This window comes from Daphnia pulicaria, chromosome 3 (assembly GCF_021234035.1).
Source record: "Daphnia pulicaria isolate SC F1-1A chromosome 3, SC_F0-13Bv2, whole genome shotgun sequence".
Taxonomy (NCBI): domain Eukaryota; kingdom Metazoa; phylum Arthropoda; class Branchiopoda; order Diplostraca; family Daphniidae; genus Daphnia; species Daphnia pulicaria.
In genome coordinates this window covers 6796303-6818319 of record NC_060915.1, presented here as the reverse complement: position 1 = coordinate 6818319, position 22017 = coordinate 6796303, and the positions used below count along the sequence as shown (strand labels likewise).

At 36.1% G+C, this 22017-nt stretch overlaps 1 protein-coding gene and 1 long non-coding RNA gene across 3 annotated transcripts; both read left to right on the top strand.

The window, feature by feature from the left end:
- The first annotated feature begins 16520 nt into the window (after positions 1-16520).
- Positions 16521-17534, top strand: LOC124328914. 2 transcript variants are annotated; one of them, XR_006916544.1, is made up of 3 exons: positions 16521-16967; positions 17049-17414; positions 17501-17534. It is a non-coding gene; the product is annotated as an uncharacterized LOC124328914 (long non-coding RNA). The 2 variants fall into 2 exon arrangements; XR_006916543.1 differs by having other exon boundaries at positions 17469-17534.
- Positions 17535-17615: 81 nt separating this feature from the next.
- LOC124328898 lies at positions 17616-19462 on the top strand. Its single transcript, XM_046787743.1, has 7 exons — positions 17616-17852; positions 17925-18136; positions 18198-18294; positions 18347-18693; positions 18756-18873; positions 18930-19021; positions 19080-19462. Exons 4-7 carry the CDS (start codon positions 18361-18363, stop codon positions 19350-19352), a joined length of 816 nt encoding a protein of 271 aa, XP_046643699.1. The 5' UTR covers positions 17616-17852; positions 17925-18136; positions 18198-18294; positions 18347-18360; the 3' UTR covers positions 19353-19462.
- The last annotated feature ends 2555 nt before the right edge of the window (positions 19463-22017 follow it).

The window sequence follows — 22017 nt, the reverse complement described above, 5'->3', positions numbered from 1 at the left end:
TTGTATTGTGAATAACACGACGATTTGTCAATCATGTTACTGAGCATTTCGCAATTAATTTCAAAGCAATCTATTATCGAGACACATTTTGGATAGTGGGTTCTAAATGGAATTGGCATTGTCTTCATTAATGCCTCCTTCTCAGGCCACACCAAAAATGCTGCCGGTAGTCTAACATGCATTACTGTAATACATTTTCAATATAGCGTTTTTCCGTATCTTTTGACAATTTAAATCGATATCCAAGATCTAAGTTTCCCAAATTCAATCTAAGCTTCATTAATGTCAGAATAAACTGCTCAAATAAAGAAACTTTAGATCTGGATCTTTTCCTTTATATCTTAATTTGCCTTTCCTCTTGGTTATCGCTTTTCGCCACTCCCTAGCAGATATCTTCCAGACAGAACAAAATCTACTAATTAGCTTTCTTATAGATAACTTTTCAGTAGTCAATTGTCATGTATGGAAGTTATCTTTTAGGCTATCTTAAAGATATCCTTTAAGACATGTATGAGACAATTAATCAAAGTTAATTTCTTATGATACAGAACTCGGTAACCGTAATAATCGCAAAAATAATAAGTAAAATTTAATTGAAAAACAAATCTGTATTAAATACAATTACATTAATGTCAATGCTTCCTGAGAGCGAATACCACGGTGGCACAGTACATATGTTTCATAAAAAACGTAACTAAAATTAACATTTTCTTGATATGTAATCCAGGTTGGCAAGTTCTACTCGCCGACTTTGTCTTCTGAATTTTTATGGTAATAATTTTCAATCCTTCTAGTATCAGTAATTTTCAGTTGTATCGCTGTCTTCTCCATCTTTTCCTGGAACATTCGCTTTTCGGTAATAAGTGGCTTTCGAATTCTTCAGAAATGTCTTGGTTTCGCATTTAAAAGCTGATATCTCCATTTTCCGAAAGTCTTTTTTGCTTGATATTTTTTAAAAAATAATTTATATTCTGTTACTTTTATACTAAAATTATGAATAGGGTTTACTTTGGATGGCCTTGGTGATTAGGGACTCCTTAATTCCTCGTTTTCCCAATTCATTATTTACCCGTTTATCTGGTCGTCCCGTCTTTTTCCCAATCTGGTAATCATGGATACCGGTTTGAAACGAAATGTAAATGATGACATTGGTTCATGATATCGATAAAATAAAACAGACCAATTTCCTGAAAATGTCCTCGTTTTGTTTCAGATTTCTCTCGAATTTCTTGAAATCATCAATGCTTTTAACTGGAAGAAAAGAAAGATCGTCGTCTTCGTCTTCTGAAACTTCAGTCACTGGTTTCGCCGTGGTTTTTTCTCTGCTGTCACTGTCACTGTGTATATCATCATACTGATTTCTTGGATCGCATTACTTTTCTGGAAAGACATCGCTTCGGTTGAACACCTCCCAACATTGTTAACTGCATTACATCTGTCTTTTTTCTTTTCTAATTACAATAAAAAGGAGGTACTCATGTTACTGGAAAAAAATACTGGTGGTATTTTCACAGTGGATTGTTCTATTTCTTCACTGCTGTTTGGTATGACTGTATGGTTGAACAAATAAATAATTACTTAATGAATATACATTGTTATTCATCCACACTATCAATCTTACCATTCTTACTTTGGCTTCGTCGCGTAGGAGGTGGCACAGGAAGCTTTGTAGCTTAAGACGAAGATTTTTTTTAAGACGTATAATTTTCTTCTTCAGCGTTGACTTTTGGGTTTGAGTTAAACTGTCCTCTTCTTGTTCGTCAATTCCACCTTCTTTCCTTTTGTCAGAGTAATTATCATCATCATTCATCTGTTCTTGGATCGCATTACTTTTCTGGAAAGACATCGCTCTTGTTGAACTGATCATAACATTTTTTACTGCATTACATCTATCTTTTTTTTATATAATAAAAATAAAATGTGGTTCTCGTGTTACTGGACACAAAATATAAACAGAGTGTGGACACGACTCAATAGTTATAAAACCAGTCTTTTTCCCTGTTGGCCCGGATGGCCCAGCAAGTGGAGTTTTAACTGATGGTATTTTCACAGTGAATTGTGCAATGTTTTTTACTGCTGTTTGGCGTGACTGCATGGCTGAACAAATACAAAATTATTTAATACATACATTGATATCCATGCACACTACATTAGCCTTACCATTCTTACTTTTGCTTCTTATCGTAGTAGGTGGCAGAGGAAGCTTAGTAGTTTCAGATGAAGATTTCTTTTAACAGGTGTACTTTTCTTCTTCTGCGTTGACTTTTTTGTTTGATTTAAACTTTCTTCTTCTTGTTCACTGTCTTGCTCAGTTGTAGAAAGTTCCCCAGGCAGCTTCTAACTTTTTCCTATCCTTTGTCGATGACCTCTTCAAATATCAGATGCACTTGTGAAAATTGGTAAGCCTTTCTCAGCTCGTGGCTAATTTTCTTTCGCTTCTTCATATGATTCTATCAAGAATAAATTTGATCAATATACACAAATGATTGTCAAACAATAGGCAAAAAGCACTAATAATGACATAAAAAAGAGAAAAAAAAAGATTTTTTTTTTTACTTTTTAGAGTTGACGACCCCTCGGTTAATTACACTTGTGTCAATATTTTATGTTAAAAGAGGTTTATTTATCAATTGCTGCTTTGTATATTGCTTGTTTTTTTACAACAAAAAAGCTTTCATGGGATGCAAAGACAACTAGGAAAACATATATAAGAAATCAGAGAAGGATGTATCCCCACTACTGATTCAAGTTGACAATAACGAAGAGAATTAATATGTGAAAATAACAAATTTTTGCAAAGAACATGGATACTCAAGGATGGAACACGATATCTTCATCCAGCTGACAATTAAAAATCGTTCTTTTGGTCATGTGAGGATTGAGGAAATGGTGAATTCCTGTGTTGAATCAAGAGTTGGAACTCTATAAATAAAGACAAGCTTATTGTTCGGCGGTTATTTGATTTTTTTCATGTGTTATTTCTATAATTTTTTAAATGGTGAATAACCAGAAGGCAGGCGAAAAAACCAAAAATAAGGTAAACGATGGTTAGGTTTATAAAAACAATGTCAGCATTTGCATCCAAATATTTTTTAATGTTGTTTGTGCGAGTGAGTCAAATCAGCCAATTAGAACCATCAGAAACTAGTCAGCAGCTTGGTGGTTTAATAGATGACAGAAATTTCATCAATTCACGAGTCGATGAACGATGAATTTATACTTTTGATTTTTGCTTCTTGCTTTCCGATTTTTTAAAATGTCATTAGCAGTGCAGTGGTTACTCAGCTAGACTGCCATGGCACTCAAATTAATAAAGATTCGTTACTAGAAATCGGCTATATATGGATTTCTGAAGTAAATCATACTCTGACGAACGGGCGAGATAGGGAATGCCAAGGCTTGAACAATTCCATCCAGTCGGCTATGATAGAAGTTACCTAAAATTTTTGCTTAAAGTTATTTCAGTTTCAGTTGAGCAGGTTATTAAGTTGTAAAAAAATACGCTCTTATGAGAAGAATTTTGTGGATCTTTTTGATTATCACATAAAAAAATTGTAGTGTGATAACATAGTAATTACCATGGTCAGGCCCGTCAGTAACGCGAGGGGAATGATAAAAAATGGCGACTAGGCTGGGTGGGAAACTGGTCAAAAGCGCCGTTTACTAGACAACTAATAACTCGGCCAATCTAATCCGGAATATAAATTTCCTTTTGGATTTGCATTGAGGGATGACCGAGAAAACTTTAAGTAGAATTATTTTATTTTTCAAGCTTATTATTTACCCAAAAAAGATACTAAATACTCCCCCCCCCTCAAAAAAAAAAAAAAAATAAATAAAATTGTCAAATTAAAAAAAAACCCAAACTTAAACACTAAATATATCCCGAACGGCAGAGAATATTTGAATTCTACAAACACAGGTGAATCCGGAGTAGAAAACTGGATATGCCTGAATTATAACAGATTTCTAGGTCCCATACCAGAATGGGAAAAAAGGAAGGTCCATGGATTTGGTGAGCTTGAGTGGTGGATTGATTTTTAAATATTTACGATTTAAAACACATTGAGCATTGTCAAAGAATAATTGGGTACAACAACTAATAGAAGCTGGGCCTATTTACACCGGGCTGGGTAGGCGAGAAATTGCGAGCTCTATGGGACTTTTGGGAATCTACCCGGTTTGGTTGCACCTTGAAAACAGCCAGCCAGCGGCCAACGATACATCCTCCACCAATACGAGAGCGGTAATCGCAGTTTCAGCAAGAACATCTTTTCCTAAAGAACTTACTCTTCCCTGACTTTCAGCAGCGGAGTGGAGCTGAAAATTAGCGCAATTACTAGAGAAACTGCAAGAAGACCTGTGACACGGTCTAAGTAGAACTTAGGGCCCAGAGTGTGAACCAAAAGCATCTAAATCACACAGAAAAGGGGAGAATAGAGACCTGATCCTGTTCGAAAACACCAGCTCCTACACCACTAACCACATCAATCGTTTTGTTGAGCGAACGAACTGACGAAAAGCTTTTTATGAGATGTGGTTTGACGGAATGGAGGTGATAGGCCTATGCAAAGAATTATCTATCCATATGTGGAGAGAAGAAGGCGTTGTTTTCTATAGAGCGGAGATTTAAAAATAAATGTATCCACTGATTTAGTATGATTGCCACAGTCACGGAAAATTTGACAAAATTGAGGAGAGAATGGCCGGTTATGTTTTAGGTGATCTTATGGCATAGCTGGTGATAGGGATATAAATCTGGACGACTTGATTGCTTGAACAATTTTCTAGTCGTTTTCCCATTGTAATCCTGATTACTTTGATCACCGAACACCAATAAAGATATACTGTGGTTTTTGTATCTATGGCATCGGCGCCGTGCTAGTCCAGCAACAAAATGAAGAAAATAGGGTGTAAGCGTACTCCAGTCGTCTTAAAATTCAAGCTGAATATTGTTATTTATGTTATTTAATGACCATATAAGAGTGTTCATACAGATCTTAAGTTTTACAGTTAGAGTACTAAAATCAAAGAGGTGATGAACCAACAAGCTTTGTGTTGGTTGATGTGGAAACGTGATCTAGCTGAGCGGTAAGCTCGCTGAAGTATCAAGCTCCAAGACTAAGACATATATACTATAAACAAAATAGTCTGCTTCATACGGGCGCTGATATAATCTCTCGGAACCCGATCGACCCTACCAAGCATAAAAAAGAAGGAAATATGGATGTTTTCGATTAGCTCGACCACCCTGACAAATCTCTTGAGGTACATAAAGTCACTCTTTGAATTTTGTTGAACAGGATTAATAGTATAACCTGTTAAAATTTATATTGGTGGAAAGTATACCGGCGTGCTCACACGGTCCTTTTTTCTTTCTCTTGTTTTCTTCTTGAAAGTGAAGATATACTAAGGCATCACATAAGATAATACATGATGTCAAAAACACCCTTCCCATCCATTTTCAATCAAACACCAGGCAATAACTGGCTGTTGTATTTTTACTAGCGGCCAACTGACATCTTTAATACAGCGTCATCAGATTTGAATTGTGCTTATCTATCGAGAGTGTATAAGTCTATCGAGAGAAGCTTTTAATATAGCAAGTAAATATATTGAATAAATAATAAAAGCCTGAGTGTACTGATTTTCCTTTTGAGTATTTCCTTTTTCATGGGTGTCTAAAATTATTTTATAGGTCTTGTTTGGTTGAAGCAAACACGAGGGTCACATCTTAACACTTTTGATCGGCACGTGTCCTTAAAGCATTTTTGGGGGTCTGCCTAATTAGATTTTCCAGTTTTTGGTTCTCATTTTCACATAAACTGTAATTTTCTTCGAAATATTCCCATACAATGTAGTTCTATACTTTTTGTCTTCAACGTCCAAAGACTGCGTTAGTATTTTTTTCTTTTCCCTCGAATCCATCAAAATCAAAATTTCAAACATCTTCGAACAAATTTCCGAATTCAGATAGAAGACTGTTATGCCGTCTATAAGAACTGGAATCACCAAGTTCACCAAGTACCTGACTTATTTCCAATACATAGAAATAGAAACTTCGTTCAGCATTGTTAATCTTGTTCTCTACTAGCATCTTGAAATCAATGTTGTTTGGTCATTTACATCATATATGCGTTCCATTGCTGAATATTGTGTCGTTTATTGTAGAACGTTGTCACTATCCTCTTCACCACTTACATTTAATTTTTTATTGATAGTTAATTTTAATTATATGCGTCCATTGCGTCCTATACCTAGGACAAACAAAGTCATTCAGGTATTAAGTCTTTTTCAGAAAAATTAATTTTTCAAATTAGTAAAACTGTATAGAACTAAATAATTGAGTGAAACCATTTTTGATGTAACCTTACAAATTATGCATTAACCAGTAAGGGTTAGATGGTGTAGATGATGGTAATTCTAAACCGCATCGAAACTCTTGCAATTATAATATTGAGAATGATGAAGTTTATTTATGAGTTGCTATATTTTATTATGTAAGAGAGACTGGCTCGTTTAATGGAATATGCTGAAAGATCATTCATTCGTCGGTCATAACTAAGGTACAAAAAACATACATTTTGTAATACCGTTATTTTCAGAAAGTCAGTTTGAAATTACTTTACAGGCTAATCCAGGTGGGTATAGCTTTATCCACTGGATAAAGACGAAGTTGACTTTTTTTTTGCTTTTGATGACGCTTTACTTTCTCCACCTTCTTCACCACCTGCTTCCTTCGCCCCATCTTGGGTCACATCTGAACGACAAAATATTGTTGGCAGGCTTAGGGAAAACAACATACGTGTAACTCAGCTTCAACTAAACATGGCAAATTTAAGAAAAACAGGATGAAAATAGTGTTAAAATATATTTTTGTATAATTTTAATGTATATTGTTTTTTTGCTGTGTCCAGTCAGGTTTGGAAAAAATTATGGGAAATGAGGCACTGGCCAGATAAGGATAAAAAGGTACAAAACATTCAACTTGTGGTTTTTATGCACCAATTTCAACTTTAATTCACAGGATTGTATACATGTGTACGAAATTCGAATTCCCATATACATTGCCTGCTCACTCCCAAGTGGATTTTTCGTTTCCTCTTATGCCTTGGCAAGCCTTTATTTACTTTTTATCAAGAATAACAGTAAAGATGCACTATTTAACGATGTTGTTGTAGGTGGACTGGATGGTTAATCTCGAATCTCACAACATAGTTTTGAACGACATATATTTCATGTTTGCTGGTTTGCAACTGTCAAAAAGTGGAGTGATTTCATCAAGGACCATCGTGACTGCACAATTTCTTAAAGATGCCATTTTTGAAAAAATTCCCATAATCAATGGAGCATCAGGTATTATTTCCTTATATGATATGTACACATATCACTAATCTTTTGATCAGTGTATAGGTGTAAGTGGAGTTCTGGCGCTTTCAAGATTCATTTTATGAAAGAAAAGATCACGAAGGCAAAGTAACTGCTGGAAGAGAAAATATCTAAGGAACAATGTAAAGTAAATATTTAATAACGTTGAATTCTTCGCAAAATACAAGATTTCTTCCTGTTGGACATTTCAACAATTTTCGAATGGATTCATTATTACATCAAAATATTTCTCGTGGTGTTACCATCTCATTCGAGGAGGCAGCGCTCGTCCACTGCCGTCGCATCTGCTTCCTCGCCACGCCGCGCCGCGACCCGAGCCACGAGTTTCAGCATTTAGATCCTCCTGAGGGGGCTGGGTGAGGCACGGAATTGTTCGGCGCTAGTATAGCAGACCAGCATCTACCGTATAGTTTTTTTTTCGGCACCGAAGACGAGAGAGTCGTCGAGTGTTGCGCATGTGTCACGCCAATCGTCACTCCACACGATATGCTCCGAGTTGGTCGTCTTTTTCTTTATTTCTTATTGTTAGTTGTTCATTGTTCTTATTGTTTATAATGGTTGCAAAGAAAATGAAATTTAGCACAAAATGGGTATACCAGTTTCGTTATTTTTTCGTCCACAAAAATTAATATTAAGAAGAGTGTCCCAGGCAACCCCGTGTAAAAAGTGATTTTTATAAACGAAGTCACTTCAGTCTTAACATTACCGCTAATGCATTTTTTAAGATAAATTTCATTAAAAAATAGATTTAGAAAGATTAAATAGATGCATTGAATGTTCAATTGAAACATTTTCTTAATTCTATATATTTAAAGAGATATAGGAAGATATACGCCGAGTAAAAGGAGATCCGGCCCAAACGTGGACTGGATCGCCAGTGTCATTGAGTTTTACTCCGACGCCGAGGAATACTACCATATAGAGGGCCATCGCGTATTAACGAATCGGCCCGCTGGCTAGATATATGTCTCCGAGTCTTACCTAGAATGGTGATTGCGGGACGCAATCTTCCAAGGGAGTAAGCTATATAAGGATCCATCGACCGCCAGCGCCACGAAGATTTAACGTTAATATTTACTGCATTTAAATTTCAGTTGTAGTGTGTCCAAATAAATAAATTGTATCGGATTACCGTTCTTTACATCTGGCAAGGCCAGAAGCTTGAATTTTGACTCCGTTCCCTTGGGACCGAAGTTATCACACCTTGCTTCGCACAAACCCTAATTGTTCTCACCCTCTTTTTTATGATTTTCTCTCCGTTGAATTTTTCTTATCACTAACCTTGTCCATTCTACATCAACATTTTGACCTTCCATGAAATTTGATAAAAATTGATGTAGCACGCAGAGTATCAATTCCCTTGGCGGTGATTAAAAACATCCGACCTTGCAACTTTAAATAAATAGCTGGTCGTTTTGACCGATGAAGCAGTCCCGTACGCAACCCGTACGGTTGTTGCGCTCGTCTCCCAAATAGTTCTGTGTTTGTGATTGTACCATTAGTGAAAAATAACCTTTTAGTTCCCCTCAACACGACTTGTTCCGTGCCGTGCATTCCACTTCCGCTAACACAGATCCATATTTTGTTGAACGCTTCACCTTCATCATCCAGTCCTGACGTCGCTATGTGACTCTGAAGGAATACGCGAATAACAACTGTTGTAATACAATCGAACCGGACCAAACTGGCACTATTTTTCCCCTTCATTTGTAGCGCACGTCCTTGATTCCGTTGAGCATCCCAGCATGATCCAACAGTTGAGGACCATTAAAATAAAGAAACAGAAAAAAATCGAACGTAATGCAGCTCAAAACGATGGAAATACGCCAGCGCAATTTTCACGACGAAACAAAAAAGTGAAAACGCAACGACAACGTCGAAAAACCATCAAAATTTCTCTTTCTCGCCAGTCAGTTCTTCGCCTGGATATAGTACGGACTTACCAGAAGGGACCATGGGAAGACCAAATGGGTTGATTTTTGTTGTTCTGTTTTTTAGTAGGACATCAGCTCACCTGCTCCTGACGACAGTGTCTTGCTAATGTAGTAGTCTTGCATTGAACCCTCATGGGTTTGTTTAGCTGCTGCTGTTCGCCCTGGTTTCCGGCACCCCCTGGCCCGACAGATTGTGGGACTGCCACCAGTCCTGATAAGAGAAACATCATCTCATCAAAGCAGTCGACGTTCGGTATGTATACAGGACAGTGTACCTATGAGTGTTGTATGAGCGCATTTCCGCACGGAATATTGTCTTTTCTTTGTTCACTCACCGAGGGGTGGTCCCCCCACCTTTGTATCCGTCTAGGAATACAACATGTTGCGATTAGGTAACTTTTCACCTTATTGATGGTTCTAAAAATAGAAGATTTTTCGAGAAAAGTGCCAAAAAGAAATCTAAAAACGAACTCTGCGTCCTGATTAGCTGGCGCGATATAAACTGATCGCCAATTATTCGCCCATTTCCTTGCTGGACGCGATAAGGTTTCTCTATATAAAGACTTTTTCTTTTCTGCTCTCGCGTTCACAACAGGTTGCGATAACAAGTACCGCGGGAGTACTGTCGAGAACCATTCGTCATTTTAGGGACTATTTCTTTGGTATTGTTTTGACATTCATCACATTGTCATTTCCTCCTGGTCGTGGTCGACACAATGGGCTTTGAAACACAAGTTGGCTACGCAAGAGTAGTTTCCTCGTCATTCAAGGCATTCAGCTGCATTCTCTCATTTCTTGTAATGGAAAATGAAAACACAGAGAGAGCCCCGGGCAATGGGTGAAAGTGAAACTACAGTAATTAATTGTCTTCCGACTGTCCGTAATGGGGTTTCACCGTTCCATTCGCGTCACAAAAAATCAATTCAGACTAACTATAGAGAGTGATTACTATACAACGGCAAGGAGGCCGGGGATTTTTTTCTATTTTTGTTTTCTTTACTCGGTCTTTACAGAGCTTCTGGGCTTTGCTGACTTTTCAAATAGACTAACCGCTAATGAAAACAAGAGAATTATAAGTTGCAATTTCCACCCCCTCAAAAAGCTGTGACGAGGCCTTACGGCCGATTCCTACAAGGTGACGGTACCATCTCCTCATAGACCATGGCCAAGGCTAAGATGATCTACTCTGTAGTATACCTTGGCATCCGCCCAATCTCGATTTAATCCGTCCGCTATTCTCCATAAAATAGGTAAACATAGCTTTATTGCCTTTTTCACAGTAAGTTTGAAAATTGGTTGATAGGTGGCGTGGCGGCTAGTTTTGTGGCTCGGATAGAGACTATTAACCTCGCGGTTTCGCGAGTCAATTGTTTCTATGTCCGCCGTTGTTGTTGGTCGTTTTGGTTGTCTGTATTGACTGAAAGTGTGTTTTCCCAAAACAAAGTATATTTTGTGAATCAGTGTGTTTGTTTAAATTTTTGTTTGTGTCAGTTAATTTCTACGTATCTTGTTTAGTATGTGTAGCAATTTGTGTATCCAGATCACATACCTTGTATTAAAAAAAAAAATTTTCCCTGTTGTTTACTTTTTCCGTGACCGAATCTTCAGAGAATTAGCCCGAGGGAAATGCGTTGCGTAGGTTTCGGGCGTGCCATTCTACTGTCTTTGGGTAGCAATGTCGTCTACCCCCAAAAACACCAGGATAACACACACCAAAACAAAATAAACAAAAAAAAATGAATAGAAACCAAAATCAAAACATGTCGGAAATATTATTTCCCCCCCAAATTTATGTTGCAACGTTGCACCTCCCTTATTTTTTTGCTACTCTTTCTCATCCAATAATTTCTAGAACCCCCTTGCTTTGTTCTAGAAACACCAGAACACGTCCCGCTCTCTCACTGACTGGTCGTTGGCTCAGTCATTCTCTCGCGTCTAATCTCTCATTTTTTTTTCTAAGTTTAATTTACCACTGTATTCTTTCTTTGCAATACATGACTGAAACAGAGCCGTTAGTTTTTCGACAAAACAAATACAAAAAGCAAATAAAAAATCAAATAAATAAAAAAAGGATAACGTTAAATAATACTGACTGCTTGCGCCTCATCTCTACAAATATGAGAGCGGAATGAGGCAAGCTCATAATACAATTAAAATCCTGCTTGCTGTTGGGAGCGTAGTTTTGTAAATTCGGAAATATTGTTTTAATTCACCAACTGCTTGACCACGATTTCCTAGCAAAGTTGCAACATCAGACAAATCGACACGAGTTTTTGCTAATTTTAGCTAGGATCTAAGATCTTTATCAGCAGTTCTGGAAAAATAGAAAAAATAAAATAATAATAAGTAAGCCTCATAATTTTTTAGCAACAATTATAAAAAATTACCTTTCATCAATAATTATCGCAATTTCTAACATATTCCATGTCATTTCAAGCAATGTAAAATCCTCATCATCAGAATCAATTTTGTCTGCGCCAGAGTAAAAAAAATACGCATTTCCAAGCAAATTCAAATTAAACAAACTCACTTGGGGATGCCCATGCCATTTAAAGCAATGGAAAATCCCCATCATAAGAATCAATTTTTTCTGCGAAAGAGTCTTCTTCTTCCCCCTGTTCTTTGTTGACCATATCAGCTTCCATGCGACCGTTGCGGATTAACTCGTTTTCCAAATCCAGGTTCTCTACAATGTTATTACGATAAATAGGTATGAGTAATTCCAACTCCTAAATTTTTCCCTCAACCGTGTAGAACATCGGCTATTCTCAGACCTCGTCTACATCGAAGTAAAAGGATTCCTGAGAAGTCAAAACTCATTATAAATAAGCATTTCCAAGAAAAATCAAATTAAACAAACTCACTTGGGGATGCCCATGTCATTTCAAGCAATGGAAAATCCTCATTATCAGAATCAATTTTGTCTCCGACAGAGTCTTCTTCCTCCCCTTGTTCTTTGTTGGCCATATCAGCTTACTGCCTCGTTTTCCAAATCCATGTTCTCTACAATTTTATTACGATTCTACGTCTAAAGGAACCTCCTTCTTCTTCCTCCTTCATCTTCACGATGATATGGGGAAAAGGTCGGCAACGCGCAATTCCGGAAGCGCTTTCCCGAGCCCCGATGAATAATCTGGGCCCAGACGACGAAGTCGCGAACTCTGATATCCAGTGGTTTGCTAGGCGCCTCATGGCGCACCATGTCAAGCCATGCATAGGGCGGACGACCACTTAAAGGAGCAAGATGCCGACGAGGAATCTCCCCATTTATCGGACCCATTATTGGATGAGTTGAAAGTGGCAGTCCCATCCTACGCTGATTATGCAGCGCTCATCGTGGCTGTAGTGGCTGGTTTAGAAAACAGCACCTTTCCTCAAACGGCCCAGAACGTCCGTCAATTTTTGACCATTCGGTAGGAGCTGTCTGTCGACGACGGACTCGTTTTATTTGGGTGGCGCATCGTCATTTCGAAATTCGCCCGTCGCGATGTGTGCGGAAATTACATTCTGCCCACCAATGCACCGTGCGGATGAAGTGGCGGGCGTGACAGACAATATTCTGGCCGGGAAAGACGTTCGTTTCTATTCTATTCTATTCTATTTGCAACGGATTTTTTGAAGATTCCAGATGACAATTGGACAGCTTTAAAGCACTGCAAATGAGAAAGATAAATTATTACACAGTTATATAAATACAGAAAAAGAAAAATTCATTACCTTATTTTTCTCTGTATTATTGCATGTTTCTTTTTCAAGGACTGTACTTCCCGTTTTTTTCTTCAGGACCAGGGCCATGAGTAGGGTATTCTTGGCTTTCTTCTCTGAGTTGGAGGCTTCTAATTTCTTATTTTTTACTAATAAATTTGAAAGGCGCTGCTCGGTGTCGGCCAGAAAGGACTGACACGAATTAGGCAGACTTTCAGCAACAGCCGAAAACAGCCGATCAGTTCTCATCGAGACAAGGATCGGCATCTCATGTTTGCCAGGGAACCAGTCTTCAGCCGACAGTGAAGGGTCGAGTCCAAGAGTGTTGGGGTATAAAACTTCCTGGAAGCCTTTCGATGTCCTCGGTACAATCGCCGAGATGACTTCGCACTTGTTGGAATTGGTGATTCGGTAGAAGTGGGTAATTTCATTTTTCGTCACGTCCACACCGCGTTTGGGCATCATACCGATAGTGCGGTGCGTATCGGGCATTAGAAACTGATTTATTTTCCAGACCAAGAAAAAGTAAAACTTGGTGAAAATCGGAAAAATGGCCCTTTTCAGTATTCCAGACTGCCTCGTTTCAAGGTGAGACATAGCCTAGAGTGTTTAAAGTGCGTATTTTTCCGATTTTCTTGCTCTGGAAAGTGCATCAAACATGCAAACAAAAACTTCAATTTTTATGACCAGCCGCTAGGTGGTTTAAGACAGAAAAATCGCTGTCCCAATTTCTGTGCAGGATACTGTACATGGAGATGGAATCTCTTCTTAGAACGTCCTTAAAGGCAGCAAGATTGGGTAACTGGGACCTTCATTTGTCCACAGTAAAAAAATGCTGCCCTTTTTTGCTGCAGCCGGACATAATCAATATTTGAAATCAATTCACTTATACCTCCAAAACATGATCAAGTTGTCATGATCAACCAATCCTACTTTATATTCGCAATTAAAATCAGGACATCATGTAATCCGACTAAGTAATCGATTTTGGGCCGGTTTATCAGCAGATTTAGTTATGGAACAAGAATTGATGAGATCCATGAAATCTGCAGGTATATTTTATAAATTCCAAAAATAATATTTCAGTAAATAATGATTAAATACTATAGGTGGCTTTACAAGGCGTCGGTAATTTCAGAAGTACAGAGATTGGGATGGGTATGTCACTTTTCATATGTGCTTTGGTTAACTCCATTATGATGAATCTAACCAATTTTCAACTGGAAACTAGTAACCAACATCAATAAACTAGGAAAGTGAGAATGAAAAGAGATTGTGCTGCCACAAAACTTATTATTGACTATCTTCTTAAGTCTAATCCATTTGACATACGAGACGACGCACTAGATAACATTGCAACAAAACATCCCCACAGACTGTAAATATTTAACACAAGCATTAGTCGTGGAGAAAAATTCTTCAAAAAACGAAAGGTTGGTAAGTAAAAGAATTTACTGCTCGGAAAGTTGACCAGTGTATTCTAATGACCATTAAAATGTCCAAAACTTATTAAATTATTAAAAGTCCAGAAAACAAGTATGGAAATGTTGATGCTGCATTATTATTTTATTTCAAAGAATCATATTGGTGGAAAATCTTTCCAAAGAAGAATCATCAACTTACTTCAAGATTGAATTATTTACGCACCCCACTTTCACTTTTCGACAACAAATTTTTTTTTTTTTTTTTTTTTTTTTTTTTTTTTTTTTTAACAAAGACAAGGCAGAACTAGCAAAAGCTATAGCTACAAGTGCTAAATATTTTCCTGCTAATGAAGACATTGTGGAAGATAACAAACAATATGTACTTGACGAGGGTGCACTGCTACAAAAACTGCCGTGGTAAAAAAATGAAACATTTGAAGAAATCTTTCAGATAGAGATAGAGAGATGATTTCACAAAATATGGACAAGTTGCTTCTGTGGTTTCTGATGGATACAACACATCCTCAACTAAGGATATGACCCATTTAAAAAGAAATAATAAAGGATTTGGTCGAGAAGTTGTTTTCGTTCCATCAATGAAGATAACTACTTCAAAAGAAGATTTTGTATCATCAAAGGTAAACAAATCTAGATTTGTTGCACAACTTGCTGAATTGTTAACCCAAAAAGGAATTTCTGTGATGTATGCATCAGGAGATGTTGACTAACTAATAGTGAAAACCGGAATCAAATTGTTTTTATTGCGGACAAAAGCTATCATTGCCGATGATACCGATATTATAGTTCTACTGTTGCACTAGTGTACTGCATCTGCATATCCAGTGTTAATGAAAAGTGAGCCTAAAAAAGGTAAAGGTGGAAAAATCTGGGACGTTAATTGTATAAGAGATTCTCTTGGAAAGGACATATGTGACAACATACTCTTTGCGCATGCTTTTGTTGGCTGTGATACAACCTCTAAGCCGATTGGAGTTAGGAAAGCAATTACCAACCTAGCCTCCACATCTTGAGACAAACTTTTGTCTCAGTTAGGGATCACTCATTCAGACAAAGGGTTTACTCAAGATTATTTTAATTTGTTTTGATTTCTGGTTTTTTAAGCTTATATTTTGCTACCAAAATATACTTTTCTCTGAAACCTTTCGTTAAGGCTTTTGGGATCTACTGCCGTTATTGGAATCTTGAGACAATGCTTTGTCTCAATTTTATTGTCGTTTTTTAGATCCATAAAATTTTTTCTATAATGTATATTAAGCTATATTTTGAAATAATTCAGATATGACAGATGATTTAAAATGAAACCAATTCCTAATATTTGTTTAGATTTGTAATATATTGATTTTTATATCTTGAGAATATCCATTGTCTCTCATGTTAATTTTTCTTGAGAAACTGCTTTGTCTTCAAATTTAATTTTTTATAATTCAGTAACATTTTGATTTGGAACGTAATTAAATATTATTAATTGCTTTATTATTTTTATTATTTGTTGAAATTTTTACTCTTTGCCTTTAATCATAATTGATTTTTTTGTTAAAAGGGAGATAAGTGGTTATAGTAAGCCAAATAAGAACCAAGAAATAATTTTTTTTTCAAATTGAAAAACATGGTTGTAAAATAGATCGCAGAAAGAATTTTAGACTTTTAGAATTACATTAGACTTTCACCCTATCCATAGGCTAGTCATTTAACTAGGCTATGAACCTATCCTATACGTTTAAGAGGAACTGCGCCATCTTATGAGATGTTAGGAAGTGAGTTTAACACTTTGAATCTATTATAAAATGAAACGAGTTAGAACCCCTACCGAGAAACACAATTAATGCAGGTTTTTATTTTGTAAATATCTAAATACTGTTAAAAAGTAAATAAAAAATAATTCTAGAAATACTAAATCCATTGTTTTTCCTATCTCGTTTATTTACCTTGTCACTGTATGGTGCCACCTAACGGACATATTCAAAGTGGAATATTCCTATGAATATCCTTTAATTGATTTCTGTCATTTTGAAACACGTTTGCTTGAGTTTTGTAATTTACCTTGTCACTGTATGGTGCCACCTAACGGACATATTCAAAGTGGAATATTCCTATGAATATCCTTTAATTGATTTCTGTCATTTTGAAACACGTTTGCTTGAGTTTTGTATATAAACATTACGGATAAAAAATGTGAAACTTGAAGTTCAAGTGATGAACCTTGCGAGGAAATAGATGTTAATCTTCCCAGGTGTAAGAAGGGAAAACGTAAATATACAAGAAAATCTTTAGCTGACACACAAGGTGTTGAAAAACAAAAAAACAATCGAAAAAAAACAAAAAAAAAGGAATACTAACAGCAAGGTTTGTGGAAAAACGTTTAACTATACTGGTAGGAAACGTGAAAAAAAATTTTTTTCAAATAATAAAATTGGTAACGTTAACTGCCATGAAATTGTTTCTGCCACAACCTCTCAAACTCACCAACAACTCACAGATACTTCTCCTCTATTTGGTATGTAATTCTAATAAATGTGTCTCCTCCAAACATAGTGGTCTCTTAATATTTACGTTATACATTTATTTTTTGTTTCAGAAGAGTTAGATGAAGTTCAACAAAAACTGATTGAAAATTTAAAGGAAGACTTTAGAGCTGCTTCAACAAACCAGTTCGGCAAGAAAAGGGGCAAGAGAAAAGAATGGTAAAATGTTCGAACTGACATTTTTGAAAGTTATGTGTCAAAGCATCCTTTCAGAAATACTTGTTGTAATGTATGACAAAAAGTTTTGGAGTTAGCTGCTGTTAGATGCATGACCTGCAAATATCACCTGTGCTGGGATTGTGATGATGTTTTGCATTGTCGACAACCGTTTCACCATAGATATTTGGTCAATAAGGAAATTTTGCAGCCATTGAAACCTTATGAGTTTTGGGACAAAGATTGGAAATCTGTATTGAAAGGTGATGTATTTTTAAACCAAATGTATTTCATATTTTTCAACTTCATTTTTTTAGATATTTGTGTTCCTTGTTTTGTTCTATTTCAGTGTGTGAAATGTAGCGGCAAAGGAAATATGAATCAAGGTGTTTGATGTTTTATTTTCTATGTATATATCTGGTCTAATGATAAAACATATTTTACTTTCTTATTTGAAAAACGACGTTTTGATTTAAGAGCTGCAAGCTTCTTGTGCATGAATTGCAGAGAGATAACAGACGCTGACAAAAACGACTATATTTTTTTCTGGATTTTGGCTTGCACGTGCCAAAACATCTATCAGTTATCTGTTTTGCGAAGAATTATTTACCATGTGGTATCATCTGAGGCATAAATCCCCTTTGAATTCTGAAAAAATGTTTATCAATACCAAAGAAGAAATTTCAAAGGAATCTGGGAGAGTAAATTGTTTAGAATTTAAATAAGCTATATGATTCATAAAAAAGTACATCATAAATTTTTTTTAAATTTAGAGTCCAATTGTGAATGACCTTTTGTTCTCAAGGGCCTTTAAGGAATGGGAGCTTTGTCGCTTGAATATCAAGGTAAAAATAAAGAACATGAGCACAGTGTCTTATCCCCCTTGTGGGAAATCTCCCGTAATGGGCTCTTCAAACGGGAATGTCAAGTTGAAACGCCATGCCTCTGCTGGAAAGGTTCTAAATCCACAAAACGAAAGAGAAAGTTTATTTTTAGTTAATTAAAGAATCCATTTATACAATTGATAACTTTAATTTGATATCTAGCATCCAAGAAGAAGCACTGAGGTTTGGTGACTTGGTCATTAAATCGGACAAGGACGTAGCAAATTTTCGAAACAGAATTTACACCAAAATAAAAAAATAATAATTTTTAATTATTTAACACAGCTGATTAAAGGAATTTTTTTCTTCAGACACAAAAAAGGAGATGTGCGGAGGCTCAGCTTTTAAAGCTGCGAAGGTGGATTCTTGTAAAAGGTCAAAATCCGATGAGACCGGTCTTCTTCTCAGTGTCTGCCGTCATGGAATAGGGCTGGGTGCAATCAACATGCACGAAGGGGAATCTATGACATACACTTTATTTCTCCAAAAACTTGTATTTGGATTGAACTGCAAATTTTTCTGCAATGATGTCATTTGCAGTTACGAAAAATTTGTAAGAAAAGTGGCTATAGCTTTTCCGGAGTATCAGCAGATGACAAGTAAAATGAAAGGCATTTTACCCAGAATGCACGCCAAAGCTCATCATTGGCCGTGTCCGGTGATACCGTAATGTGTCAGTTACAGTTCAGATACAGATTAATTCAATTTTTGAAGTTCTAGATTCTCTATAACCCCCACTGGCAGAAAGGAGCTGGTCTCACTGTTGGCGAGGAGCACGAGCAAGTTTTTTCTAAACTGTCTCTGTATGGTAATGTAACGAAGCATATGAGCAAAGCAAGTAAGTCATTCCCATCCATTAATATTCTTCGTTGATTTACGATTGTATGTTCTTAGACCGGATGGATTTACTTTCTGCTGCAATTCTGTACTGGAACTGGGGTAAAATTGAAAGAAGGCCTTCGATTCTCAGTAAACGATTAAAAAGGGTATAAATTTTTCAAAAAAGTGTATAACTATTTATAGGTTATTATCTTTTTCGTAAAGGCTTCGAAGTGTGTAGCGGTATATAATGATAAGTTGACCTCTCTGTTGAACTCCAATCAGTGTAACATTGAAGATCTTCCAGAAATCTTAAAAGAATTGAAAACAAAATCCCTGGCTTATCTTGGATCACGACAAAACAGAAAGACTCCTTTTAATAAGCAGAAACGAAACCTTGTGGGGCTTTTCATTCAAATGAAGAATGTCTCTTTTTTTATCTCCACTCAAGCCGGTGACTTTACAAAAAAAATCTTACTTATAATTTTCCACAGTTAATTGTTAAATTACAATTAACAAAATTAAAAATTACAGACAAAGCTTTGTCTCAAGAAGCATTTGCGGAAGTGGATACATAAGCCATAAAAAGGGTATGAAAAAAATTCTATAATTCCAAAGAATATCAGTTCAAAGAAAAAAAATGAAAACAAATTAAAATAATCTTGAGAAAACCCTTCGTCTGAATGGGTGAACAAAGGTTTGTCTCAAGATGTAGAGGCTAGGTTGGCAATTACCCTGAAGCTCCTAAATACTAAACCAGATTTCAAAAATTACGCAACGTTCTTCTTATATAAGACTTCAAAACGTCATTAATTGATGTAAATGGGGTAAAAACGATGATTTTAGTTTACGGAGGAGAAACAACTAAAGGAATTGACAACACAATAACGTTCAATGTCTTCGAGAAAAAAGTTAAAAATGTAAGTCAAGCAGTTAAACCCCAAGATCTACCACTAACCCAAGCGGCATTGAAATTTCACAGTAGACGAGTTTCGAGACGAAAGGCAAGAAAAGAGAGAAGCTAAAAATTATTTTTAAAATTAGCAAACGAAGATGTGGCTTTCAAGACCAATGAAAAAGCATCAAGGTATGGACAATTCATTGGTTTGTGCTAATTTTGCAGCTGAAGGTTAATCGTCATGAAAATTTTAAGGTAGCATTCACACCCTGGGTTTGGCTGCTGGCTCTCAGGGATTTATGTTTATCTCTAGGTTCTTAACCCAACTTTTCAGGAACCCTATGTGGTTATTATTGTAGATCCTGTTCACATTATTTCAGCCGACGAGGTGTGTTTTCGAGCCTTTCATACATACCCTAAGGTGAGCACATTATTTGTTTTATTTCAAGCGTACAGAGTAGTTAATTCTTTTTATCTTGCAGGATTACCAACCCACAAATGAAGAGCCAAGAGAGGCATCAAACCATACCACTGAATAATGTCGGAAGAAATTGGTGTCCAATCCATTATCAGTACTTTGCCCTTCAGGTTTTTCTTTTTACAGTAAATCAAAAATAAATCTTGTTGATAAGTAAAAGTGTAAACAATCTTTTTATTTCAAGCTATATTATACAATTGGAACAATTAAAAGAGTGCAACGACGAAATGCAAGACAAAAACAGAAGCTCGTAATTTGAAGAATAGGATGAAGTATCGAGAAAGTGTCAAGTTCATAGAAAACATACAAACAATTTATTCCAGTTATGATGATGAGAAACCTCCTGTAAAGAAGAACAAAAGAAGAGGAGTGAGTTCGAGAAAGTATATGTGGACCGTACAATCAATCTAGAAGGTGTTTTTTGTTTTTAGTCCATAATGTATTTTTTTAGTATTCTAGTATAATCATATAATGATCTCTAGAGTTACGTGGTCAATTGGAAGCATCCAATTATTCAGAAAAAGGGACCTATCTTTCGGCTGTCATGGAAAGCAAAGCTGACAATACCGACAAGACAAAGGAAAAACACAAAGAAATCTAGGTTCAAACAATGATTTTTGCTATTTTAGCTTTTGCTCTCGGTCTCTACGAAATATCAGTTGGGTAGAATCACTTGAAGGGTTGTTTACAAAATAAACTTGTTTTCTCGCGTTGGATTTCCATGGATTCCATGGATTTCCAAATACTTTTTCAAATTGATACCATCTAATATGTTTCCAACCCAAGACTCGAATCCTCCACAGTAATTTTTTTTAAGAAGGCTGTAAACAAAAGTTTTGAAGTGTACGGCAGTGTTGCCAGTTTTCCAAAATGGCACTCAAAGTAGTTTACAAAATTTTAGCAAATAAAATTTGAAATTAAACTTAGATTCCAATCAATACCAATAGATAGCCTCAAAAATAGGGATTTTTAAATATATCAATTGTAGGGTACCACTGAATATAAAGATGAGTAAATTATATTTAAATTTATGTCAGTAAATTACTCACGAGTGCGGAACTGACAATTATTTTAAATGACCTAATTTATGCCTACATGTGTCTCAAACTGCACAAAACTTTACGGCAATCGATAGCCCTTGATCAGAGCTATATTTTTCTGTTTAATTAATAAGCAGTAATGAAACACGAAAAAATTTCGGTAGCGAGAGAATTATTTCGTTTGGTCGACTTGGTCGCACTAGACCACAAGCTCCATCTAAGGATAATCCATTATTACTATTGATTTGTTAGGCTTTCCGTTAAATTTTTACTAGGGTGCGAAGCAGAACTTGATAGACTAGAAGAAGTAGTACTTAAAGGGGTTTTAATGTTCAAATTTTCTATTCGCTATTCCACTTCCACATAGACTCTTGCAAATATTAAGCTTTAGATGGATGATGCGATTTTTTATATAAATAGCTCACATTGGTTGTGGTCAATTTACGGTACCAATTTTGGGGGAGAGTGGGGAGAGCAAGTCAATACCTCTTTTGCATGTTGCCATAACTAAAAGAAAGGAGGCTGACTATGTGGCTGTTTTAGAATTTAAAAAATCGAAATAAAATGCACAAGTGATTTAACAGTTTAAAAATATGATAAAAACAGTTTACTTCGCATTAAGAGATGGCGCTTTGAAAGGCAGTTGAACGAGTGTTTCCTGGAGTACATTCCTGGGGCTGCTCATACCATGAAATCCAAGTGGAAATTGGAAGATTGAAAGACCAAGAATATTTTCGACCAAATACT

Bases quoted from the DNA above. Each gene is read 5' to 3' on its own strand.
- LOC124328898 (XM_046787743.1), top strand. From the start codon at position 18,361: ATGTGCGGAGGCTCAGCTTTTAAAGCTGCGAAGGTGGATTCTTGTAAA. The intron at 18,694-18,755 runs GTGATACCGTAA...TTGAAGTTCTAG, and splicing joins CTCATCATTGGCCGTGTCCG to ATTCTCTATAACCCCCACTG. The intron at 18,874-18,929 runs GTAAGTCATTCC...GTATGTTCTTAG, and splicing joins GAAGCATATGAGCAAAGCAA to ACCGGATGGATTTACTTTCT.